Here is a 24,823-nt window from a genome sequence, read left to right as displayed (position 1 = left end):
GTCAATCTTTATATTCCAATCAGTGGGGAAACTTTGATTGAATGAATTTAACTTCTGTTGTCAGAGTTCTTTGTAGCTTACCTGGTTAAATAACATACTCATAACCTGAGGGTCTTCAGTTCAAAACCACAACCAGTAATATACTTTTTGCAAGTTTTTAACATCATAAACAGAGATGTGCCACTAAATTATATGGCATCTTATTAATGAAAATTAATTTATTTTTGTAATATTATTATTGTACATAGATTTTACAGTGCATCATATTTTATTATAATTTTATTAACAATTACATTTTGGAGTGATTGTTAAGGGTGACGCTAAGTGTGTCATTAATGCTAGAGTATTTTGCTGACTGTGCACTGGCACGCATACCTAGCAAAGCTTTTTGAATCTGACATTGTGTATTATAATTAATGTGCTATTATTACAAACTGAAAAATGACTAAATTTAAAATAAATGATTTAGTTATCGTAAAATTAAGAGGTCACCCTCACTGGCCTGCTATAATTACTAGTGTTGAAAAAAAAGGAAATGCCAATATTTTCAATGTTTTATTTTACGGAACAAAAGAAACTGGAGCATGTAGAATTAGTGAGCTGAATAATTATGAAGAAAATAAGTCAAAACTTGTCCAAACAACAAAGCATGGGTTTACATTGGCCCTAAAGGAGATTGAAAATGAATGTATGTCACGAAAGCAACAACAAAAACTTGCAACAAGTTATGTGAACAGTAGCTCTCAATCACCCTCTAGATTAAATACTTCTAGCATCTTGACATCTACTCCAATAAATAATATAAAAGATACCACAAATTGCACTAAGGATGCTGCTGTAAATACAACATTGGATATAGACTTAAACTATCAACTTAATGCTGTTACTGAATGGTGTATACAACTAGAACAAAGTTTAATGGAAGGAAAAAATAAAAATAATAATTCTGACTCGGAAACAGTTTCAGAAGATAACAAAACTCAAGACTTTCAAACAAAAATACTAATTCAAGAGTTAAAAAAATCAGAGTTAGAAAGAACAAACCTAAAAGCAGTTGTGGAAATTTTACAAAATGATAATAAAAAACTAACTAAGGACCTTGAAGATATGAAAAATCAAAACCGTACTTGTGTACATTGTTTTCCGCCATTGACTAGGAAAATTGAGACAGCGATCACACCAGCTTATCAAGAAATTGCATGTGATAATAGAATAAATATTAATACAACAATGTTACACAGGAAAACGTAGTACAGCAAATGTAAAAACATCTAAAGTTCTAATCTTGGCTGATAGCCATGGAAAACAATTAAGTAGTCTGGTTCAGCGGAGAACTCTCCACAACGTTTCATCATGTGTCCGTCCAGGTGCCAAGTTCAACTCAGTTGTTGAGGAAGTGCTAAGTTTTGGCAAAGATTTAAATAAAAAAGACTACTTATTAGTAATTGCAGGCACAAATGATGTTGAAAACAGTAGCATTGAACAAATATTGAGTAATATGCAAAATCTGATAGAAAGTTCAACATTTTCCAAGCTTATCCTGGCTAAGCTTCCAATGAGACATGACAGACATGATTTGGATCTAAAAATAGCACAAATTAATTCAGAACTAGAGAATATTATAGCTCAAAAATGTCAACATGTTCAGATACTTCCTCTTGATCAACTGCCTCGACATTACTTTACAAGACATGGGTTGCACATGAATAGAAGAGGGAAAGATAAGGTAGCAGAAATGTTAGCCAAACTACTGCATGGATCTGGCTTGGAATCAAGGAGTGAACTCAATTCTACAAATGAAAATAAAAATAAAGCCCATCTTAAACAAATTGAAAATAAGATTGAAATCCTTGACCAAAATATGACAATTTCTATAAAAAAACACAAAGGGGAAAAATTAGTGGCTTTTGCACACTGCATTTCGCGGGACTTCCACAGTGAAGGGCATATGAGTGCTGGCGTGGCTGCAATCTTCAAAGAAGAATTTGGCCGTCCTGATACCACAGATTCCTTATCTAATTATCTTGCCTACCAACAGCTGCCTGATGGAGCAACAGTCTATAGTCTGCTTACAAAAAATAATTATCATCAAAAGCCAACTTCACATGACTACGACTCAGCATTCCATCATCTAACAAGTGACTTTAAAGACAAGCAACTTAAACACCTCATTTGCTCCCCCATGGGCTGTGTTAGGGATGAAATAAAAGTTGAACATTTTATAAAAATATTATTAAATTTCAAAAAAGTACAGAGGCAAAAATTACCATAGTTACATACAATGAAGAATCAGCAAGAAATTTAAAAAATGGACTAACACATAAAGAATTTTTAATTAAAGTAAGAAGAACACTTCAAGATGAGGTATCAGAACTTCACTCAAACGAGTCTAACAGTTCTCTACTCAAAAATGACTCTTCTCACTCGTGCAGCACTCCTGAACCGACCATCACAAAAACTTTTTTAGCCAATGTAGCTCTGGAAATGGCCCCTCTTTAAATCGTAACAACCAAGACAACATTCAGATTAATTTTACAATTATGCATCAAAATGTGCAACACTTACCCTCACGGTTGGAAATTTTAAGAATTAATTTGGACGAATTAAAGCCAGACATCATGGCAATTTCTGAGCACAAAATGAGTGAAAACGAACTAAATATATTACAAGTTCCCGGTTATAATATATGTTCTTATTATTCTAGATCTTCAGTGGGCGGAGGAGTAATGATATTATCCAAAACACATCTCAATACTAAAAAATTAATAATTCCTTCAGTTCAAAATTTGTTGACTGACAAAATATTTGAATGCTGTCTGGTTGAGGTATTACTAGAAAATTTTAACTGTGTATTATGCTGTATCTACAGATCCCCAATACCAATGTTTTTCCACAATTTTATGTCAAATTTTGAAGTTTTATGTTCTATTTTAACTAACAAATACAAAAATGTAATATTAACTGGGGACCTGAACATTAACGTTTTAAAAAGAGATAATTATTACAAAGACTTCGTGAGTGTACTTAAATCACACAATTTAGAATATAAAGTTGACTTTCCGACAAGAGTAACATTACAATCAGAGACAGCTATAGATAATATAATTAGTAATATTAAAGATTATGAACAGCAAGTAACAGGACTCATAACACACATCTCAGACCATGATGCTCAATTACTTGAGATTTTTAACTTAAATATAAAAAAGAAAATTTCAAAAAAATATTGCAGGAATTTTAATCCAAATAATATTGTTACCTTTAGTAAATGTTTATCTCAGGAATCCTTTATGGAGGTATATCAGTCAACAGTTAACACAAAGTATGAAACCTTTTTAAATATTTTTATGTACCATTTTAGTAATAGTTTCCCAAAACTTATGGTAGATATCAAAGATAAAAAAATTGATCAATGGATCACTGACGAAATAAAATGTAAGAAAAACGAAATCCATCAACTTGAAAAAGAATTTAGAAAAAATAAGGATGAACATTCTAAAGTTTTAATCAAACATTAGAATTAAAAAACTGTATAAATAGGAATAAGAAACATTTTTTTTATAGTAAATTAAGTAATTCTAAAAACAAATCTAAAATGACTTGGAATCTGATTAAAACTGAGATAAATAAAGAATCAACTGCAAAGCATAATATTAACATTGAACAAGATGGAATTTTAGTAAAGAACCCTATTCAGATAGCAAATTTATTCAATGATTTCTTTGTATCAGTAGTTGAAAAATCTGTTTTACCAAAGATTCCTCAGGGTAATAGTAACTTACTGTTAGAAGACAATTTTTCAACCTAATCTAGGTTTAAGTTTAAAACCATAACAGAAGAAAATCTTTAAAAAATAGTTAACTCCTTTGAAAATAAATTTTCTGCTGGCAATGATGATATTTCCATTGATATTGTAAAAAAAGTCCTCCCTGTTATATTGAAACCCTTATTGCATGTGATAAACTCTTCTATTATCTCTGGAATATTCCCTGAATCATTAAAAATTGCTAGAGTAATTCCCATTTTTAAAAAAGGAAATCCTAATGATGTGTCATGCTATCGTCCTGTGTCATTGCTACCCATCTTTTCAAAAATACTTGAAAGAGTTGTTCACTTTCAGTTAGTAGATTATTTAGTAGAACACCAACTCCAAGATAAAGAACAACACGATTTTCAGTCAGGTCGATCAACAATTACTGCAGGAATTGAGTTCATCCAAACAATTATCGAATCAGTTGATAAAGGGGAAAAAGTTTTAGGTGTATTTTTAGATATGACTAGAGCCTTTGACAGTGTGTCTCATAAAAAACTTTTAAAGTCATTAGAAAAACTAGGGATTACTGGAAAACAATTGGAATGGTTTGAATCTTATCTCAAAAATAGACAGCAGTATGTTGAGATTGAACATTCAATATCAGAATTTTCAGAAAAATACAATTACATCCGCAAGTTCAATTCCCAGAGACGAATAATTAAACATGGTGTGCCGCAGGGGTCTGTCCTGGGACCTCTCTTGTTTCTCAAGTTGCTACTTGAAGGGTTTACCTGGAGCGATCCCTGTTGGTAGTACTATTTGTTTGTTTGCTGACGATTCGAATATAACAATATCAGGAGACACTAAAGAAAATGTTGAAGTTTCATCATTTATTACTTTGTCAATTGTCAAAGAATTTTTGGATCATAAAAATCTTCTACTAAACTCAAGTAAATCTAATTTTATATCATTTTGTACAAACAAACAAGGAATAAAATAAACCCACAAGTAGCTATAAATAACGAAATAATAGAACAAGTTGAAGTAACAACATTTTTAGGGCTTTTAATTGACGAAAACCTAAGTTGGGACAAGCACACTGATCATGTGGTAGGCAAAATGTCAACAGGCTTATTTGCTCTGAGACAATTGGCAAAGTACTGTAGCTTGGAAACATTAAAAATAATATATTTTTCTTTAGTTCACTCACATCTTGCTTATGGGATAAGCATATATGGAGCAAAAAAAAGGGAAATTTAGATAGAATTTTAATACAACAAAAGAAATCATTAAGAATTATGTGCAAATTAAAAAGAGAAGACTCAGTCAAACATCTTTTTGCTAATCTAAAAATATTAACTGTATATGGGCTCTATATTTTAGAAACTATGACTTACGTAAAACAGAACTTTGACCCGAATTTATCAGTAAATAATCATATTCACAACACTCGATTAAATAGACAGGTTGAAACACATCATTTAGATTTTTTTAAGAAAAAAACTAAATATATGGGAACAAAGTTTTTGTATATGCTACCAAGGCATATTTTACTGGAAAATAATTTATGTAAATTCAAATCTAAAGCGAAAGATTATTTAATAAATTTATCTCTTTATTCGCTAGATGAATATTTTGTCAGCTAGAATTAAGCAATTCTGACCTAACTGTTGTAACGAATCTAGGAGGGGCCATTCTGTGTTTGGTATAACATAATATATTTTAATATAAATAAAATCTATATTAAAGTCCTATCTAGTATTAAGTCTTGACCATTTGTAATTTGACGCTATTTATTGTACCTTTGTACATAATATGAATAAAGAATGTTTGAATCTTGAATCAAGCGGGCTATGAGGATTGAAGTAACGTGTCATTGGCCACTCCATTATAAGTAAAACAAATTCTTATTAACAACTAAGAAAATATTGTTCACTACACTGATTCTAAATAACTGATTTAGATTATTAGATTATTATTTAGAGTTATAGAAATATTTAATCATTTTATGATATTTCTATAACTTTAATTTTGTTAAATCTTTTTTTTATCCACTTTTAAGAAATCATTTTATTATAATGTAGCACAAAAACATTGCATTTGAATATTTAATTGAACACTACAATATACTTCAACCTAATTTCTTTAAAAATTTCAATATTTTTGCAGTAAGTAATCAACTAAAAAGTATTTTCGTTCTAGTAATGAAATAGTACTAAATTGTTACATGACTAACTACTGTATATTAATTAGAAGTGTTTACAGAAACGGGTGTAAATGGCAACTGTGCCTGTAGTTTGTTATACACTCCACTTCAGACTGTAGTGAACTGAGTTTAATCAACTTCAGTTAGTTATGAAAAACTTTCCCGTTAGTAAGTTTCCTGACCAAATAATAAAAAATTCTCTATAAAAACTTTTATTAGCATAAACATAAACAGGAATACATCTGCGAAGTTTCAGAATTTTATTTTGAAAGGCAGTTTATCTATTCACAAGTTGACTGTAGAGTGAGAATTAAATTAGAGCGGATCTGACGGCTCACTGTTTGTGTTAAAGAGTTAATGGTATTATTTGGAACCTTCAGAGTGCAGTCTGTACCAGTAGGAACTCTTAATTGTAGACTACTTCTGGCTTATGATGGCTTTGTTCTTCAAACACGAATCTATTAACATTAGCTTCAGAAATTCTTGGTCTGCCTGGCGATTTAGCCGTAAATGCAATACTTTAGCCTATTATGAATAGTTTTTGCTTTATATAGTTTACCATCAAACTGATGTGTAAAAGTACGCTGCACTATTAAAAAGTTGTATGAAGACAGAATAGGCATTTTACCATTTTGTGAATTCTGCAAAACAAAAATGCTTTTAACTGGTACTACTTACATCATAGCTGCCGCTGCCCACCCGGGGACTGACAGGGAAGTTATTGATGAGTGGAGAATGGGAACTGGGTGACATATTGAAGTCATAGAGAGTGCTGCCCAGTTTGCTAGCAGAGCTGCTCAGCCCATGGTTATGGCCAATGTTGTTCATAAACAGCCCACCCTGTAACATTCAAACCCAGTATTGATAAAACCGCCATATGATGAAATGGACTGGGAGAACACAACTTGTCTAGAAATAAAATCTATATTTTTTACACAAATATCTTTTGATAATTTAGCATGCAAAATTCCAGAATTACTTAAGACATAATAACCATGCAAGAATCTATGTAGGCTGATGTAAGCATATACTTCTTCTGACTTAGGCGTGCCAGAACGCTTTGGTAAGATTTGTTTATTTTAACCTAGTTTGTAATTATGTATTAGGTTAGTTCTTTACCTGAAGATGAGATCAGATTGTAGATCTCAAAACGTAGTGTTTACTGATTTCTTGTTTCACTGAACGATGGCAAATGTCCGGAAAAATCTTGTTTCCTTCGTAAGCATATAGTTATTTGGGAATATTATCAATATATTGTGAAATTTCTCTTTTCTGTAGACTAATCTTTTTTTCTCTCTGTATAGCTTGTTACATTCAAAGAGGAGAATGAAAAATGAAAAGAATGATCGTAGTAGAAATCTAATGTTTTAAAAAATAAAGAAAAGTCGTAACATCCATTAAAAAGGCCAATGTAAACAACCTGTGTCAAGTGATTTATCCATGGATTTTGTCATTCTTTGTTCCACCCCAGATTTGTTAATTTAACACATTCACTGCCGGTGAAGAGCATGCTCGTCATGCGAAAATGGCGCGCCGGGCGGTGGACGGGCAAACTCAGCATACGGCAGCTGCTTTCATATTGCCTCAGTGTGAGCTGAGCAGTTGCATAGGAAGCCTGTAACACTCATAGCGAGGTGTATTTGTTTGGGTGAGTCGGTTGGTGCGATTCGTCGCCAGTTCACCATTTTCGTTTGTTGTGTATGTTTTTGTGATATTGTGTGAGTGCAATATAGTGTCTGTTGACTGTGTAAGTGTATGTACTCATAATGGAGGAAGACGATGTTATTGACGATAATTTTTCATCTGATGAAGACAATGAGTCGAGTTCGAACAGTTCTAGGGACGGTGAAAGCAGTGTCCCCCACCCCCAGTGGGCCGGCGGTGGGTGGGGATGTATATAGTTTTTTTCTAATTTTTACTTGGGGAGGGGGGAGTGTTAACTGTTTTTGATGTTGTATATTTTTCAAACTAATATGTAATATATACGTGTAATTGATGTACTATCTACGTGTAATTCATGTACTACAAACGTGTAATTCGCGAGTATCACGGGGACCGGCACCTGGTGCGGATGACGAGCAGACTTGGCACGGACATGACGTCACCCGTTCCGGCCAATAAAACTTCTGGGATATCTTGGACAACCCTTTCGGCTACCCTGACTCCGTTTTGGGTAAGTAAAAAACAAAACAAAATTCCAGATTTTCTGTCACCGGTAATTTTGTCATCCGCAGTGAATGTGTTAAATGATGACATTTAGGCATTATTAAATGACAAATCTGTGTCTGACTATACTAACTGATTTTGCAATGCATGTTTAACTAAGCTTGAATTTTTATTTAAATATAAAAAAATTTGTTTATACTCTAATATTCATCACCATAAAACTTTGAGTGAGTTATTAATATTGAGAATATTCCCATGAAGGCTTCTTTTACATATATCCTATATTGTCCCTTTCTTTAGGTAAATGAGGTGGCTTGTGAGCCAGTACTCCAAATTAATGCTTCCACGCAAATGTCAGAAATTGACCAGTCCGAATTGGACCAACACCAGGGTGATAGACGGGGGATAAAAGATCTGATTGGTAAACCCTTGGGGCAAACCTAGACGATCGCCATGACATGTTCATCCCCACAGAATTTCACAAAGAGCCATATTTGTGCCTTTTTACTGTCAGGAATACTGTGTAGCTGGAGTTTGGTACTTGTGTTACACAGAGTGGCTCAACCACTATTAGAGTGATGTTTTTATCTCTCAGTGAATTGTCGATGTTCTTTTTTTTAATTGCATTAAATTCGTTTGTTTTGAAAATTTGTACTGTCCATCTAAGATATATAACCTACATACTGACATGCAGTGAAAAGTAAAAGAATGGAAGAATGATGCATGTGTGGTCGTCACCACAATAACCACTGACTGCTCTGTAAGGCATCAAAAAATGGTCCTAATATCACATTTTCTTTTTAGGATATGCATGAAAACCAAGATGACAGATTTAAAGGATTTACATCTTGAAATGGAGTAAATGTAATGTAAACAAACATGATTGCTAGCTAGTCAGTGGTTCAAATTAGGACTCTTATGTGAATGCCCAAATTTGGCTTGTCCAAATTAGGTCAAAAGGTGAACTTGGGGCAGGCATAAACACCTCAATTTGTAATTCTTGGGGCGACTCTTAGGCAACTGCCATAGATCACTTAAACTTCCTGGTCAAAACCCTAATACAAGTTCAAACCACAAAATTTTAAAACTTTCCGGAATGGTCAAATTTATGAATTTTTAGTAATTTTAAATGTCAGATCACAGTAACACATAATGGCTAGGTCAGTCAACAACAAAAATAGTTATTTGTATACAACAAAACGGGAATATTGAAATAAATTTCTGAGTAAAAATTTATGACCATAGCAAGTAAACAGTGGTCTGCTTTATTTTCACCAAAGTTCACATTTTTTTGGGGTACAGTTGTATAGAGCTGTTATAAAGGGATTCATTTAAGAATTTTGAGAAGGAACTGCAGGTGAAGATTTTGGATCATAAAATTACTTTTTATAAGTTCTCCCTGAGCCTGGATAATATTCAAAAAAGTACTCAAACTGTTTATGGACACTAGATAAGGACAGATTTAAAATAAAAACTGTATTTGACAAAGTTTAGTGTAAGATTCTTCAACAACAAACAAGGACTTATGGAACAAAAAGAACTCACCGAGTCCAACTGGTCCTGGTGGGAGAACCTGGAGGCTGATAGGAACCCTGAATGTAAATGGTGTAGAGGGGATGATGCAGAAGGCGAGAACTGTCCCAGACTGTTGTGTCCACTACCAGGGATATTAACGGGTGCAGAACTTCCTAGGATACCTGTCCCAGAAAAATTTTCTATGAATACTTTCTCCCATTGATATCTTCTGTCAACTCACAAAATTCAGCCAAATGCTTGCATTCTTTGTTATCACTCTCACCCATATCTTTTGAATACAAGATAGAAGGCAATTACGAGAACCATTCAAAAAAGTAACTTCCGGGTTTTTGTAATTAAAGCTTAGAAGTATATATAATTATATATTATTATTAGATACATCTTAAAACTATATCTTTCCTTTATTTTTCAACATATTTCATACAAATTTAAACACCCATATCTTGAGCCAGCTGGAGACTGCGTCTTTGAGTTTCTCATCATCATCAATGGAATTTTGGAAGCCAGATCTAGGCTATATGGCGGACAAGCACCATGGAACTGGGTACTGTACAGAAAAGTGACACCACGTGATAGCACTAACTGTGGAATTTGTTCTGTATAGTCTTCGAGCTAAGAGATAATTTGCAACAATAAACACACAAGCTGGTTTTTCTTGAAATCAAAAGAGGAATTTCTCCCACGAAAGAACTTGATCGTCAGCTGCACTAGTTTTCGATGAAGGTCGAAATATAAGGTTATATAGAGGGTTAAAAATATCAAATGATATTTTTCTCAGATCATATTTTTTTAGGTTTACATACTTTAAACCAACCATTAGACGTAAGTGTTTATGAGCTTTTTGAACTCTTGTACATATATGTGCTTGCATTTGTGTATTTTACTCATATTAATGTTGGCAATATTTATTAATAATTGTTAAATTTGTAGATTTTGATATAAAAAGCATCAGATTCCACATTTGTCTGAAGAGATCCAGCAAGACCGAAATAGTAAAGTATCTTGGCAGTAACTTGCCCAGATTTCATAAATCTAAACATACTCTCAGTGGCACAACAAGTTCTTAGTTATTTTCATGTTTGCATTATTTCAATATTTAAGATATCTAGGCTACAAAATAGCTCTATCTGGTCTTTTCAACAGACATCTACGAGGTGTGTCCAAAAAGTATCCGACCTTGACGTCTGGCATGAACTGACATTACTCGGCGGCAACGGCAATCTGATCCCCTTCAAAGTACTCCCCTCCACAAGCCACTACCTTACTCCAACGCTCCTCCCACTTCCGGAAACACTCCTTAAATTCATTTTGTGGAATGGCTAACAGGTCCTTCGTCGCATTTTGTTCTATTTGTTCAACATCGTCAAAGATAATACTCATTCACTGTCTGGCCTCTTGAGCATATTCGTGATGAACAACGCCGTCCTGGTAAAAAAAACTGTCAGCATTGTCTTGATATTCTTCGACTTTGTCTTGTTTTTTTTTCGGCCATTGCTCTTCGCGAGTTTTCCACTTTGAAGATTGAGCCTTTGTTTCAGAGTCGTAGCCATAAACCCATAACTCATCACCAGTAATAACTTATTTAAATATCCTTGGTCACTTTTTATCAAATCCAGATTGTCCTGTGCGATTTCAAGTCGACAGTTCTTTTGGTCTTCTGTCAGCAGCCGAGGAACAAATTTTGCCGAAACACGGTTCATTTTTAAATCTTTGTGTAAAATGTTACAAACTGACGATTTTGGTATTCCTAAATCTTCTTCCACCTCTCGGACAGTCAATCGACGGTTTTCATTAATTGCTGCACGAACATGTTCAACATTTTCAGCGTTTTTGGCCATTGAAGGCCTGCCAGATTGGTCATCACTCTCCACTGATATGCGGCCATTTTTAAACCGTCTAAACCACTCTTTTATTTGTGTATCGCCCATAGACACGTCACCATAAACTTTCTGTATCATAGTAATCGTCTCTGATGCTGAATGGCCAAGTTTTTGGAAAAATTTAATGCAAATGCGCTGCTCAACACGTTCAGTCATATTGAAATGCGAAGCACACACGCAGCAGTAATGTACGGAACAGAGCGCTGTGACTCACTGAGTGACCGGATCGTATTCAATGCCTAATATAGGAAGTAATAGGCTCGCCCCTCCCCTCCAATAACCGGTTCGGCCTACTGGTCGGCGGTCGGATACTTTTTGGACAGACCTCGTAGTGCAATCTAGATGAAATGCACTCTTACTTTTTGTACATTAATTAGTTTAACGATTAATACTGATTATTAAACAACGTTCGAAATTACTTTAACCTATGATGGTGAACTTCCTATATATGAGGACTATCCAGAAAGTAGATTACATTATCACATGAACAAAAAACAAAGTATAAGAAAACAATTTAACATATACATTTGAAAGTAACACTAAAATACTATTTTTCAACATAGTCACCATACAAATTTAGGGCACTTATCATAGCGATGAATTAGCTTTTTAATTCCAGTGTGCCATCTGAGATTTCAACCAGGTCACACCCTCCATCAGTTCCACGTCACCAACAAAACGCTTCACAAGCCAGGTCTTCATTGCTGGAAACAAGTGGTAGTTGCTGGGTGCAAGGTTCGGAATGTGAGGCGAATATGGAATCACCTCCCACTTAAAAACATCCAGGACTTCTCAAATGCTATTTGCTGTATGTGGTTGGTACCCATATTGCACAAAATTTATAGTAACCTAACTTCTGTGTAACAAACTCCTTGAATTTTGAGGGAAAATAAGTGAGAGTTCTGTTATAGTGAATCGGCGGTCTTCTTTTGTCTTCTCAACGACTTTAGAGACAATATCATTGGTCACGATGCTTGGCCATCAACTTAGCTCGTCAAAATGCACATTAGTTAAGACTATTTTTAAACCTAATGCATCAATGACACACTACACATTCAGTAATCACATCGTTCCCATAATTTAACAGAGTTAGCGATAAATCGCAATCGGGTTATTGTACTTAGCCAACAAAAACCATATTACCGACCTCACTTAACAACTCACAGGACTTTCAATTACATCATAAATTTTAAAACTGCTATTAACAAGAAATAACAGTAACCTCTCTCTAGCACAGCTGGATAGCCACTGAATGGAGAAAAGCCTTAACATCAAAATGGCCGTGATTGTTCCGCCTCTAATGGCTACAGAGTGAAACGTAATCTACTTTCTGGAAAAGACTCTATATGGTGAATGATTGAAATATCTCAATCAAAATAGGTGATCATGTATCAAATGTTATCCTATTCTCTTTGTTTTGTGGTCATCATTAAGAAGAAAACCCACTAAGAGCACAAAAAAACTTCTGGATTGTAAAAAAGGTTATTTTACAAATTTTGAGAAGTATAAATCAAGAGAGTATAAATCAAATCAATGTTTATTGCCGTAGGACTTTTACAAGTATTGACAATGTATATTTGCCGCCAGATGGCCAAGTCAAAAGTACATGTAACAATGTACTATTCTACAAATAAAATAAAATAAAAATCATACAGAGGTCCAACAGTAGCATTTACAGCAACATTATGTAAACTTAGTGGCTTGAGACAGATTTTCTAGTACTTTTTGCTTTTTTTTTAAGTAAACTGCATTAAAACTAATCAGAGCAAGGCATTAACAATTGTAAAAAGCAACAAGATTATAAAATGTATACAATTTTACAAAAGTCTCTACCAAATATAAAAATCATTAATAGGTATAAAATTCTACAAAAAAATATAAAATTCACAATCAATATATACAACTTAACAATTAATATATACAATTTAACAATTAGTACATACAATGTAACAATCAATATTACCATTATAAATACAATTACATTCAAAAACCTACAATAGATTAGAAACAAAAATGATTTGTAGTGAGAAATTCCTCAACTTAACCCTGGAACTGGCAAACACCAGATATCGGGCGTTTTAGTCGCATCCTAGATGGCAGCGCCCGATATCGGGCATTTTAATATGTCTTTTATTTCTCAATATTACGTACTTAAAACACGATCAAAGAGTATCGGTATTGATACCAATCGAAAGAGGAAGGTTCAACTTATGTAAATAATACACTAATAAATAATTTTATCGTTTCGTTACACGTCCATACATTTTAAAATCTTTGAACTGTTTGTTTACATTCTCCCGCGTACCGCGCTAGATGCGCGCGCAGCGATGAGTCAACTGGTTCATTCGGTTATTGTTATTTCGTCAGCTGGATGGTGTTCTGTCTGGTTTATTGTTTGTTTGAGTTTGTTAATGATGGTTGTGTATATGACACAATAATAGTACGGTTTTTGTGCGTGTTTACGTGTAATGGATCGTAATTTCCGCGATCGTTCAAGTTATATTCGAGAACTAGTTGTACATGAAATAAGCAACGATGAGGATTCCGATTTAGACATTCAATCAGAACATAATTTAAAAAATATATAATAAAAAATATAGAAAATTAATATGAACTAATAGTTACATGATTTTACAAATCCAAGTGAGCTTTGAAGTTCTTACTTTTGTTGGTAAGTAGCACTTTCGAATGTCAGTGTATGATTTTTGAATCGTTTACCACATGTAGAAATAAATACCTTATACGAGGGGGTACCCAAAAGTAACCGGAATTGTATTGCTGGCAGCCGGCAGCGTGTAGTACACATTCCTGCCGCTAGGCGTGTGTCGCGCAACCCATTGCGAGCTCAGTGACCCCAGTTCCGTTGTCCTAGTGCATTCTGTTCATTCGTAGTGACTGTTTTCGCTAACCCTGTTTTGTTCTTGTTTCGTTTTTTGTCATGGCAAGTTTAAGTGAACAACGTGCAGCTGTGAAATTTTGTTTTTTACTTGGTAAAAATGCTGCAGAAACTATTTTAATGTTGAATACAGCTTACAAAGATGATGCTATGGGGAAAACTCAGGTCCACGAGTGGTTCGCTCGATTTAAAAATGGCGACATGTTGATTGAAGACAAACCTCGTTCTGGACGTCCATCAACCTCTCGAACGGACGAAAATGTTGAGAAAATTCGTGAACTTGTGCTCACCGACCGTCGACAGACAATTGAGGAACTATCAGAGAGTAGTGGGTTAACTTGGAGCTCGGTTCAGCGAATTTTAACAGGAGATTTAGGACTGAAAAGGGTTGTTGCCAAATTTGTTCCTCGACTTCTGACTGACCATCAAAAGGCACATCGAGTTGAAACTTGCCGCCTTCTGAAAGAACATCTCGAATGTGATCCCGATTTTCTGGAAAAGGTAATTACTGGTGATGAGTCATGGTGCTATGGTTATGACCCAGAAACGAAGCAACAGTCAAGCCAATGGAAGTCGCCATCTTCACCTCGTCCAAAAAAATGTCGGCAAGTCAAATCAAACATCAAAACCATGTTGATTTGCTTTTTTGATGCTAAAGGCATTGTTCATTCTGAGTTTGTTCCTCCAGGTCAGACTGTCAACTAAACATTTTATTTGGAGATTTTAAGAAGATTACGCAACAGTGTTCGCCAGAAAAGACCCGATTTGTGGCAGACTGGAGACTGGTTCTTCCACCACGACAACGCACCGGCACACAAAGCCATCTCAGTTAGGCAGTTTTTAACCAAAAACGGCATGGTTCCGCTGCCCCACGCACCTTACTCGCCTGACCTCGCTCCATGCGAATTTTTTTTATTTCCACACATGAAAAGAGGCTTGAAAGGTCAACGATTTGACAGCGTTGAAGAGGTTAAGAAAAAAACGAAGCTCGAGCTTGCAGCCATTTCTAAAGATGACTACAAAAAATGTTTTGATCAATGGAAATACCGTTGGGACAAGTGTATTAGTTGTAATGGAGATTATTTTGAAGGAGATAAGGTCGTATTGTAAAATATTTGATAATATATAATTTTTATAAAATAATTCCGGTTTGTTTTGGGTACCCCCTCGTAAACTACATGTTGTTTTATTTTTACTCAGAATTAAATGCTCTTTCTTTTTTATGTTTTGGATTTTCCATATCACTAACAACAATTTTACAAATCAAAAACTTTGAACTAACTTTTCTTTTTTATAAAAAAAATCTTTTCATAAAGAGGTAGAGTAAGGATATTTTTGTTTGTTTTAATTATATTATGTGAAAAATTTTCCTTGAACAATACTGAATAAAAAAATATATAATATGACATAGGTACTTTAAAGTAAACATGTAATAATAAAATAAATATAAGGCAATGATGTATGAAGTACTAAAAACACTCCGCCACTGAGAGAAATATGACCGCCAGTTCCAGGGTTAATAACTTTTAAACAATTAAATTAGTATTTTTTTCACAAGTATGTAAAACTGAAGTAAAATAAGATACAGTAAACAAAAAGGCCTACCTGAACTTGCAAGACCAGCTGATATGGAATTTGATACTGTAGGAGAATCAGTTTCAAAGTCCCGATCTATGGATGCCACTAGACCCAAAGGTTCATCTAAATGAAGATCTTCCAGAGCATTACCTGAGGAAATATAGAGTGTGTCGTAACATTGGCAATTTAATTAAGTAAGTAGGGTTTTGATTAATTAGGCATCACTATCAATTGGTCTGTCCAATGAAAGCTGTATAATTTGCTTAAACATTTGGTGGATCATTAACACATAAGAAAAGGTTTATTGATAATGCATTCATTATCATTCATTAGTATTATTACAGCTGATTGTGGCTGATTTGAGTGAGTTTCATGTTTATCATTCATGTTGGAGTATTGGGGTGGATTCACAGATCCTCAAACGTCAACCTGAGCTTATTGTGTGCCTCATTCACGTTATTATTACAATCTATTGGAATCTATTGAAATAAAATCTTACATCTCCTTGTCTGATATAAAGTTCCTCTATTGCCAACAAATTTCTTTTATATGATTTTCATAACAAATTTGATTAGCCACAAAAACCAACTAAAATTTTACTACTTATTTCTACTACTAATTGTAGAATAAGTACAGATAGAAAGATTTAATCCGATACATAAAATTTTCACTGACTACTTCTTTGAAAAAGCAGAAAACTACTAGGCTTTAGGTATGAACTAGTCTGGAACAACTTCCAGAACGTTTGCACACTGGATGATAGTAGTGATATGTCAAAACTGACTCTCGAATCCACAGATCTTCTAAATAGATTCAAAACCGAGAATCAATGAATTTGCTTTATCACTGCTTATTGGATTTAAGTCACACGATTTCCACAAAGGTTAACAGATAAACAATATTGCATGTCTGTCATATTATACAGTACAGCCCAAATTAATTGGAACACGAGGTAAATGACTATGATTTTTAAATGAAACACAAGTTATTGACCACGAACAATACAAACAGCTCCCAAATAATTAATATGTCCTCCTTTGTTTTTTATAACCTCTTTCTATCGCTTTGGCATTGATTCTATGAGTTTTTTGTAAATATTTTTTATTTCGCTGTCATGGAACCATATTTTGATTACAGCAGTAATCATGGATGTTTTTGTTGTACAATCTTCTCAAGCAATCCTTTTTTTACAAATAGCCCATAGATTTTCGATTGGGTTTAAATCGGGTGAATTACCAGGACATTCCAGAACTTTTACTTTGTTCTCAGAAAAAAATTCCTTGCATTTTTTTAGGTGGATGTTTGGGTTGTTGAAGGATGTGAGCTGATGTCTCAGCTTCATTCCCACTTCTACGGACAAAGTTAACTTTATGTCCCTGAACAAGAAAAAGTTTCATAAGAGAAAAGGACGTTTTTCCATTGTTCAACAGAGAACTTCTTGTAGGTTATAGCCCACTACAAGCGTTTCTTCTCCACTGCCACAGTAAGAAGATGCTTTTTCTTTGGTCAGTAAGCTTTTCATCCAACTTCTGCCAACCTTCTTTTAAAGGTACTAACATGAATATTAACTCCACTTTTTTAAATTTCTCATGCAAAATCTACAGCCGACAACCTAGGGTTGATCTTACTATTCCTAATTAATTGGCGATCAGTTTGAGGTGTTGTATTTCTTTTACAACCATAATTTCCTATTCTGTTAGCAGAAAAGGAGCCAGTCTCATTAAATTGCTTAACAATTTGGTTGACAGTAGCTAGGCCTACCTTACATTCTTCAGCTATCTTCCTCTGAGACATACTTCCATACTGACATAGCGTGATAATCTTGCTATGTTTTCTAGGAGTGGTATCCATCAATTGAGTTATTGTAAAACTAAAATAAGTTTGTTAACCCTTTAAGGACCAACCGTCTGATTTATCGCCGGCGGCGTACTATGCGAAAAGGACCAGTCGTCTGATTTATCGCCGGCGGACTATTCATATTTTTTAAGAGATATTTTAATCATCTATATGGAATAAATATACTATTTTCCTATTCCCTGTATGTTTCTTACTATGATATCAAATTTTAAACGTCTTTGGAATCATCAGCTTGGTGAAAAAAAATATTTTACGGCCATGTTGCATCTTAATGTTGTCAGGGTACTTTGGGATTATACCGACCACACCCAGACATGAATCGTTATTTGACATTTTGCTTCTACTGATTACTAGATTAGTGTAGAACAATATTTCGTCAATATAAAACAGGAATTGCCTTATTGCAAACCCCTCCCCATCCTCAGACAGAGGTCAAAGTCGAGCGGTCTAGTAGATAACGTGATTGCAGAGTCTCGCCGCCCGTTCAGCTGGTGCGTCGCTTTGTTGTACTTCCGTGTTTTACCCCTACATTTCTACAAACACAAAAATTCAAAAAACTAAACTCTTTATTGAAAAAAACTTGTTTTTATGTACCGTGCAAAAAACTTAAATAATCATGTGATGCCGCGCGGCCTGCCGTAATCGGGATTCTCGAGAAAGATAAGATAACAGCGACAACAATACCAATCACAATACCTGGAAATGCTTGTTGATTGATGGAATGTTAGTTATGTTACTCAACTACATCGTTTTATAACGTTCTAAGTTCATTGAAAAAAGTTTAAGCTTTGGGGGCATATAACGGAATCTGACCCCATTAGCAATTGATAATCGTTGTAAGTTTGTAATTTTGTAATTAAAGAGTTGTTTTTTCGTTCTATCATGTTTGTTTCTATAAATGTATATTTTTGTGTTCTTCATAATGGTGTGGTCAGTATAATCCCAAAGTACCGAATAATATCCTTAGTAGGCTGTAAGGTTTTCTATGTTAGGCTAATGCTGAAAAGTGTGTTTTAACCAGTGTTACAGAAAAATTTAATTCATTTACAAACTTTTATTTTTTATTCCAGGGATTTCAAATTTTGTACAGTTATAGAGAATTATATGTAGAACTAATAAATACCATTTCCCACAGGTAATTTATTCTTATTTTTGGTAGTTATTGAAGATCAAACTCAATTTTTTTTAATTTTTTTTATTTGATAAACAGATAAATCAAATTTTTTTTTGCTATATAATGACTTAAATTTATTTTTTCACAATGAGCAATTTTATTATAAACATTTTAAGCCTAAAAACAAATCTGTACAGTAATTAGTTCTGAAGATATGATTTTTCTCTCAAACGCTTGAAAAATGGCACATTTTTAATATGCACAGTTCTTGGAGCATGGCCAGAAAAACGCAAAAATGCTCTTTGCACATTTCAAATTTTGGTCTGGTCCTAAAAGGGTTAAACAAACACACAAACTTGCAACAATAATAAAAACTATGAATACTTCACTGAAAATTTGTACAACAAAAAGAATCAGATGTGCACTAATTGTTTGTGAGGTTAGGTTGTAGTAAAACAAAATAAAAGTACTATAGCAGTGATGCCAACTGTTGCATGATGAAAAGAGTGAAATTCCCTGTATGTTCCAATTGATTTGAGCGGTTCTGTATGCCTGTACAAATAGTGTTGTAATCAAAATAACACATCCCTTCAAAACACTTTTCCTCACCTCCCACGTGCTGTGTATATAAACAATTCAATTCAAGAGATCTTTATTAGTTAAATTTGTTATTAAGTACTGAAAATTACTATATTTATATACTAATCACTTATTTCCATATTACTAAAATCTATATTACCATAAGACGTATATGTTTGAAATCATTTGGCAAGCAGTTAAATAATAACCTTCCAGACGTTACCAAATTTTCATGAAGTACAAATTTATGTGGCTCACATTTTGGGATAGATGATACATTTTTAACTCAGTTATACTACTGGTAATACTACAAAATTGTATAACATATTGTTACAACTTTATGAAAAGATGAACATTTTAAGATTTAAACATACATAATAGCCTACATTCTTATAGAGGAATATTTATATAACTATAAAAATGATAAAATAGTTATCATTTTTATAGTTATATAAATATAATATAATATAAATAATATAATAATATAATATAATATAAATAACCCGGCAAGTGAGAGATCCGGGTTCGACTCCCGGCGGAGCAAGTACTTTTTGTGATTCAATGTTTATTGAAATTAAATAAGACTATTGCCATTTATACAATTTAATGTAAATGATAAAATAGTAAAATATTAGTGTGTATTTGTCCATCACTGAGCAGCTAACATCACTGTGATGCATAGATATAGATATATTATTTATAAATTATGATGATGTGTTAATTTGGTTATATATCTACTTGTTTTCTGCACAAAATAAAACAAAAACACATTTAGCAATATTGGTTATTGTGTGAGATGGTGTATGTAAATAGACTCACTGGAAAGCATTAAATGATTACAGAAATACCAGCTGTAAGCAATATATTACTTATAAAAATACAGTAACTTGTTAATTTGGCTGTGTACCTACGCATTTTCATTCATAGAAAAAGATGAAATCCCTTTTTAGCAATTGGTAATTTGCATATTATCTGCTCTGATGAGATGGATCCAATGTCTCTCACATTTCACGGAAAAAGAATATAAATTACAGAAATAGATTACAATACAAGTAGACTTACCAACAACAGACTCACACAACGTCTCACATGGGTTGAAAGAAAAGTGAGGTGACAGAGGGATGAGGTTTGAATGATTGTTGAGACTATGATGATTAGTCATGTTGAGTGCCACAAGGAGCCGTTGTTTCTGCTGATTCTTCTCCAACACGTCCAGAAGAGGGTCAGAGTCAATAGCCTGTAGCTGTTTGCGGAGAATTTCCTGCAACATCATTTATTGCTATAGACGAGGTTTGTTACAAAATAGTCTTCTTCAGCTGCCTTATGTTGAAAGAAGCTATCCCATATGTTCCATATATTAAAAGTGGAAGAAAGAATTTAAGACATGTTTTACCAAAAATTTGACAGTTTTTCTCACAAAACAACTGTTATGAAATTAAAGGCTTTGATAGTGATTTCATGTGAAACACAATAATAAAAGAACAATTGATGTCCAAACAAAATAATTGATTATGTGATTTGGAAATATGGTTAAATTAGACAGTTATTCTGTATATTATACTAGACTGTAACATTCAGAAGCCAAAAATGTTTGAATTATTTTACCAAAAATCAAGAAATCCAACATTCATAGTTTTAATTTGATGACCTGAAAGATAATTCTGAAATCTCAGAAATATTTTAAAAGAAATGTTACAAACAAACTTAAGAAAAGAATCAATTTGATGCATGATGAAATACCCTGCTTCTCCATGGCAAAAAAGCAAGAATGAAAAAATCAAAATTAAAGGCCAATCCAATGATTGTGTTCTTTGATATAAAAGGGATTGTGCACATTGGTAATATTATATTGAAGGGGATAACATCAAATTGTAAATATCTAATTATAATTTGTTTTCAGCATCAGTCCGGTTATTTCCTAGCCACACCTCGTACTCTTAGGTACAGAATGAATCACCTTAGAATCAAATTTTCATTGGTGATAGCATTTCATTAAAGTGATTGTTGACTGAACAAATCAACCATAGGTTTGTTTCACAACACACTTTGTCATCTAAGGAAGCACAATATAATAAGATGGTAATCTTTGTAGTTAAGCCTGTCTTTAGATTGTGTAAAAACCGATGATGATATTCTGTATGTTCTGGAAGAGAAAACATCCTCTGGTACTTTGGCAGGAGGAGCTTGTGGGTACTACTTCATAAGCCTCTTATATAGGCCTTTACAAATTTCTCACGTAGAAGGAAATATAAAAGGGCTTATGTATCACATGCACTGGTCCGCCCCTCTTTAGAACAGAATATATTTCCAGTAAGTGATCCCGAACTATTATATCCAGATCTGATTGCCATTCTATCATTTAAAATTAAATGTCTCTGGTTCTTTGTACATATTTCTAAGAATTGGTGGAACAAAAAAAAAAAAAACTTATTGACAGATTAAGAACTACTGACAATTATATTTTTCTATTAAGACTTGTTATTTATATTTTAACAATTAAAGTTCCAAAAGCTAATTTAACCCTTTTAGTGCCAGAGATAAAATCAAATCCATGTTGAAAAGTGCAGAGTTATTTTTTGTGTGACTATGCGAAAAGCCAGAGAGTTTTGGATGAAAAAGCAAGGTTTTAGGAAAAAATTTGTATAAAATTTATTTTTGATCATAAAAAGCTCCTTTTTACTTTTTTGTAAAGGTAAATTAATTAAGTATAAAAACTATTTAACATTTAAATTTTGTTTCAATTTTTTAAATTAAAATATCACTTTAAGCAGCAAAATTTCCACAGAAACAAAATAAAAATAAAGTTTGAGGTACAATAATTACTATACAAAATTTTATTTTGAACTTTCAATACTTTCATGATAAAGATAATTTAAAACCAACACAAAATCGTTTGTAATAACCTAATATTGTACCATAAACAAAATTTTTGTTAATTGTTATTTAATAGAGATTATTTTTACTAATACGCAAGGTTTCAGAAAAAAATCCACTTAAAATTTATTTTTGATCATTAAAATCTTCTTTTTAATTCGTTTTAAAGGTAAATGAATTGTCTATCAAAAAATATATAACAATAAGATGTTTATATAATTAAAAAAAATTAAAACTCACTTTAGACAGTGACTTGTCTATGGAAACAAAATAAAAATCTAGCTTTAGGTAAAATAACTAATATAAGAAAAATGTATTTTTAAATGTTAATACCTTGAAGATATAGAGCATTTAAAACACCCTAAAATCATGAGTAATAACCTAATATTGTACAATAAACACAATTATAAAAATTATTCAAGTGCTATTGGTTTGTTTTGCTAAAAAGCACATGGTTTTGGAAAATATTCAGGTAAAATTTACTTTTCAACATAAAAAGCTTTTTTAAATTCTTTTCTAAACTTTAATAATAAAATACATTTAAAACAATGCAAAATCATGTGTAATATAATATAATAATAACTAAAATGAAACTCAAAACATAAACATAACCTTATTCTGGCAATTTTCAAACAAATTCTACAACACTGTCTTCATGGACACTCAGAATGGACTGTTATCACTTTTTTATTAATTTTAATATCTAATATAATTTAGAAACATTTTAAACTAATAGAAACGCACAATTATATAACCTCAGAAATGTTCCGCTAATTATCACGACACCGCGATCGCGAACCAACTGTGAAAGTGTTGTATTTTAGATAGTTGTTTACGTCACCTAACAGCATTAAATAGTCAAAATAATAGTTGAAAATGTAATTTTAGTTCATGTATTGGCCTTTAGTATGGTGTGAGACAGTATGGGATAAGTTATACAGATACTACAAATGAAATAGAAATCGTCTTGTTCCGAGACTTCGGCACTTTCGTGTAGGAACGTATTGTCTCGGAGCGAGACGCTCGGCACTCAAGCGTGTTTTTACAATCGTCTCGTAACAAGATCCCTGGCACTCAAAGGGTTAATAAAAATATACTGTGTGATAAACTTGCAGGAGATGCTACAATAAAGGGATTATCTTGTTATATTCCTACTTCCTTACAATAATATTGATAATAGAGCTGCAACAAAAAATATTCTAATAGATTGTTTCTTGAGAACATTTTAAGAATGGTTATTACACTGAAGTTAAACAGAAAGTGAGTGACATGATCCTATAGATTTACAAAAAGTATATGAAAAGAAAAGGTTTTATACTTTAAATCCTATTTAAGTTCAACAAAACATCAGACATCATTATTGGAGTGATCCATGGTATCGATACTGACAGATTTAGCGATTTATTCCCACAGCCTTGCTGAATTTGGTACATTACTCACTTTCTGCAGAAGCTTCATAACACATACAGTCCATTCCCAAATCTCTTCCATTTGGAATTTGACAACGTTATGTTGTGGTTGGCTTCCACAATCTGGCTGGAGCTATTGGACACCTAGATTTACTAGCTTATTCCTGTCTATCCATTCAAAACCTTGTGCATCCACTATCCCTACAATAGTCGGACTCAGACACCAGATGAATGACTCTATGTTATGAATAGTGAAAGAAAGAGTGATAGTTAGACCTACAGCTGTTGGATCCCAGAGTGCTGGTACTGGCACATCCCTTATTTTTCAAAAAAAACCCTCATGCATGCATGCACCACTCATACTCATACACAATCTCTAAAGAGGTCAGATACCTGCTGGATAGCCTCATGTTGTGGCTGCTGACAGAAGGAGTGACGGTTAGCTCCTGGAGCTTTGCTGGAGCTGTTGGAACCCAGGCTGCTGGTACTGGCACATTCCGACATCTCCCCACTGCCGTTCTGTGACACGGAATTCCTTCAATCTCACTGAATTATTCAGGCCTTTCTCTCAGTTGTTAAGGACAAACCAAATGTAAAAATTAGTTTTTTGGTTCAGATGGATTATGAATCTCCGATTTCTGTTGACTACAGTGATATATAAAAGCATATTAATAGGGCTATACAGAAAGAATATTATGTTTCGCTCTGTAGCCGCGTTTGTCAGGGCGTTTCTTCATTCAGTGGCTATCCAGCCATACTTGTGAGAGGTTACTATAGTTTCTTGTTTTTTATAACAGGAGTTTAAAATTTGTAATGCAATTGAATACGGTTTTAGTAAGCTAAGCATAATAAGCCGTTTACGATTTATCTCCAACTCTGCGAAGCTTATGAGGAACAATGTGTTCTCAGTAGTGCATTAGGTTTAAAATGGTCAAACTAATGTGCATGATGACAAACAAAGTGGGCGGCCAAGC

General features: G+C 33.4%; 1 protein-coding gene across 2 annotated transcripts in view; it reads right to left on the bottom strand.

The window, feature by feature from the left end:
* The window catches only part of LOC124353881 (putative E3 ubiquitin-protein ligase UNKL), a 95,377-nt gene that overhangs the window by 25,312 nt on the left and 45,242 nt on the right, over nucleotides 1–24,823 (bottom strand). For both annotated transcript variants that reach the window (XM_046803924.1, XM_046803923.1), the window contains exons 8-12: nucleotides 24,243–24,368; nucleotides 20,629–20,827; nucleotides 16,044–16,166; nucleotides 9,672–9,823; nucleotides 6,639–6,800 (exon numbers count right to left, since the gene is read on the bottom strand). In XM_046803924.1, coding sequence (XP_046659880.1) covers nucleotides 6,639–6,800; nucleotides 9,672–9,823; nucleotides 16,044–16,166; nucleotides 20,629–20,827; nucleotides 24,243–24,368 — 762 coding nt within the window. The remainder of the gene's footprint in view (nucleotides 1–6,638; nucleotides 6,801–9,671; nucleotides 9,824–16,043; nucleotides 16,167–20,628; nucleotides 20,828–24,242; nucleotides 24,369–24,823) is intronic.

The sequence above is a fragment of the Homalodisca vitripennis genome, chromosome 2, assembly GCF_021130785.1.
Source record: "Homalodisca vitripennis isolate AUS2020 chromosome 2, UT_GWSS_2.1, whole genome shotgun sequence".
Classification (NCBI taxonomy): domain Eukaryota; kingdom Metazoa; phylum Arthropoda; class Insecta; order Hemiptera; family Cicadellidae; genus Homalodisca; species Homalodisca vitripennis.
Note: the sequence above shows the minus strand (reverse complement) of the source record. Positions and strands in the feature narration are given on the sequence as shown.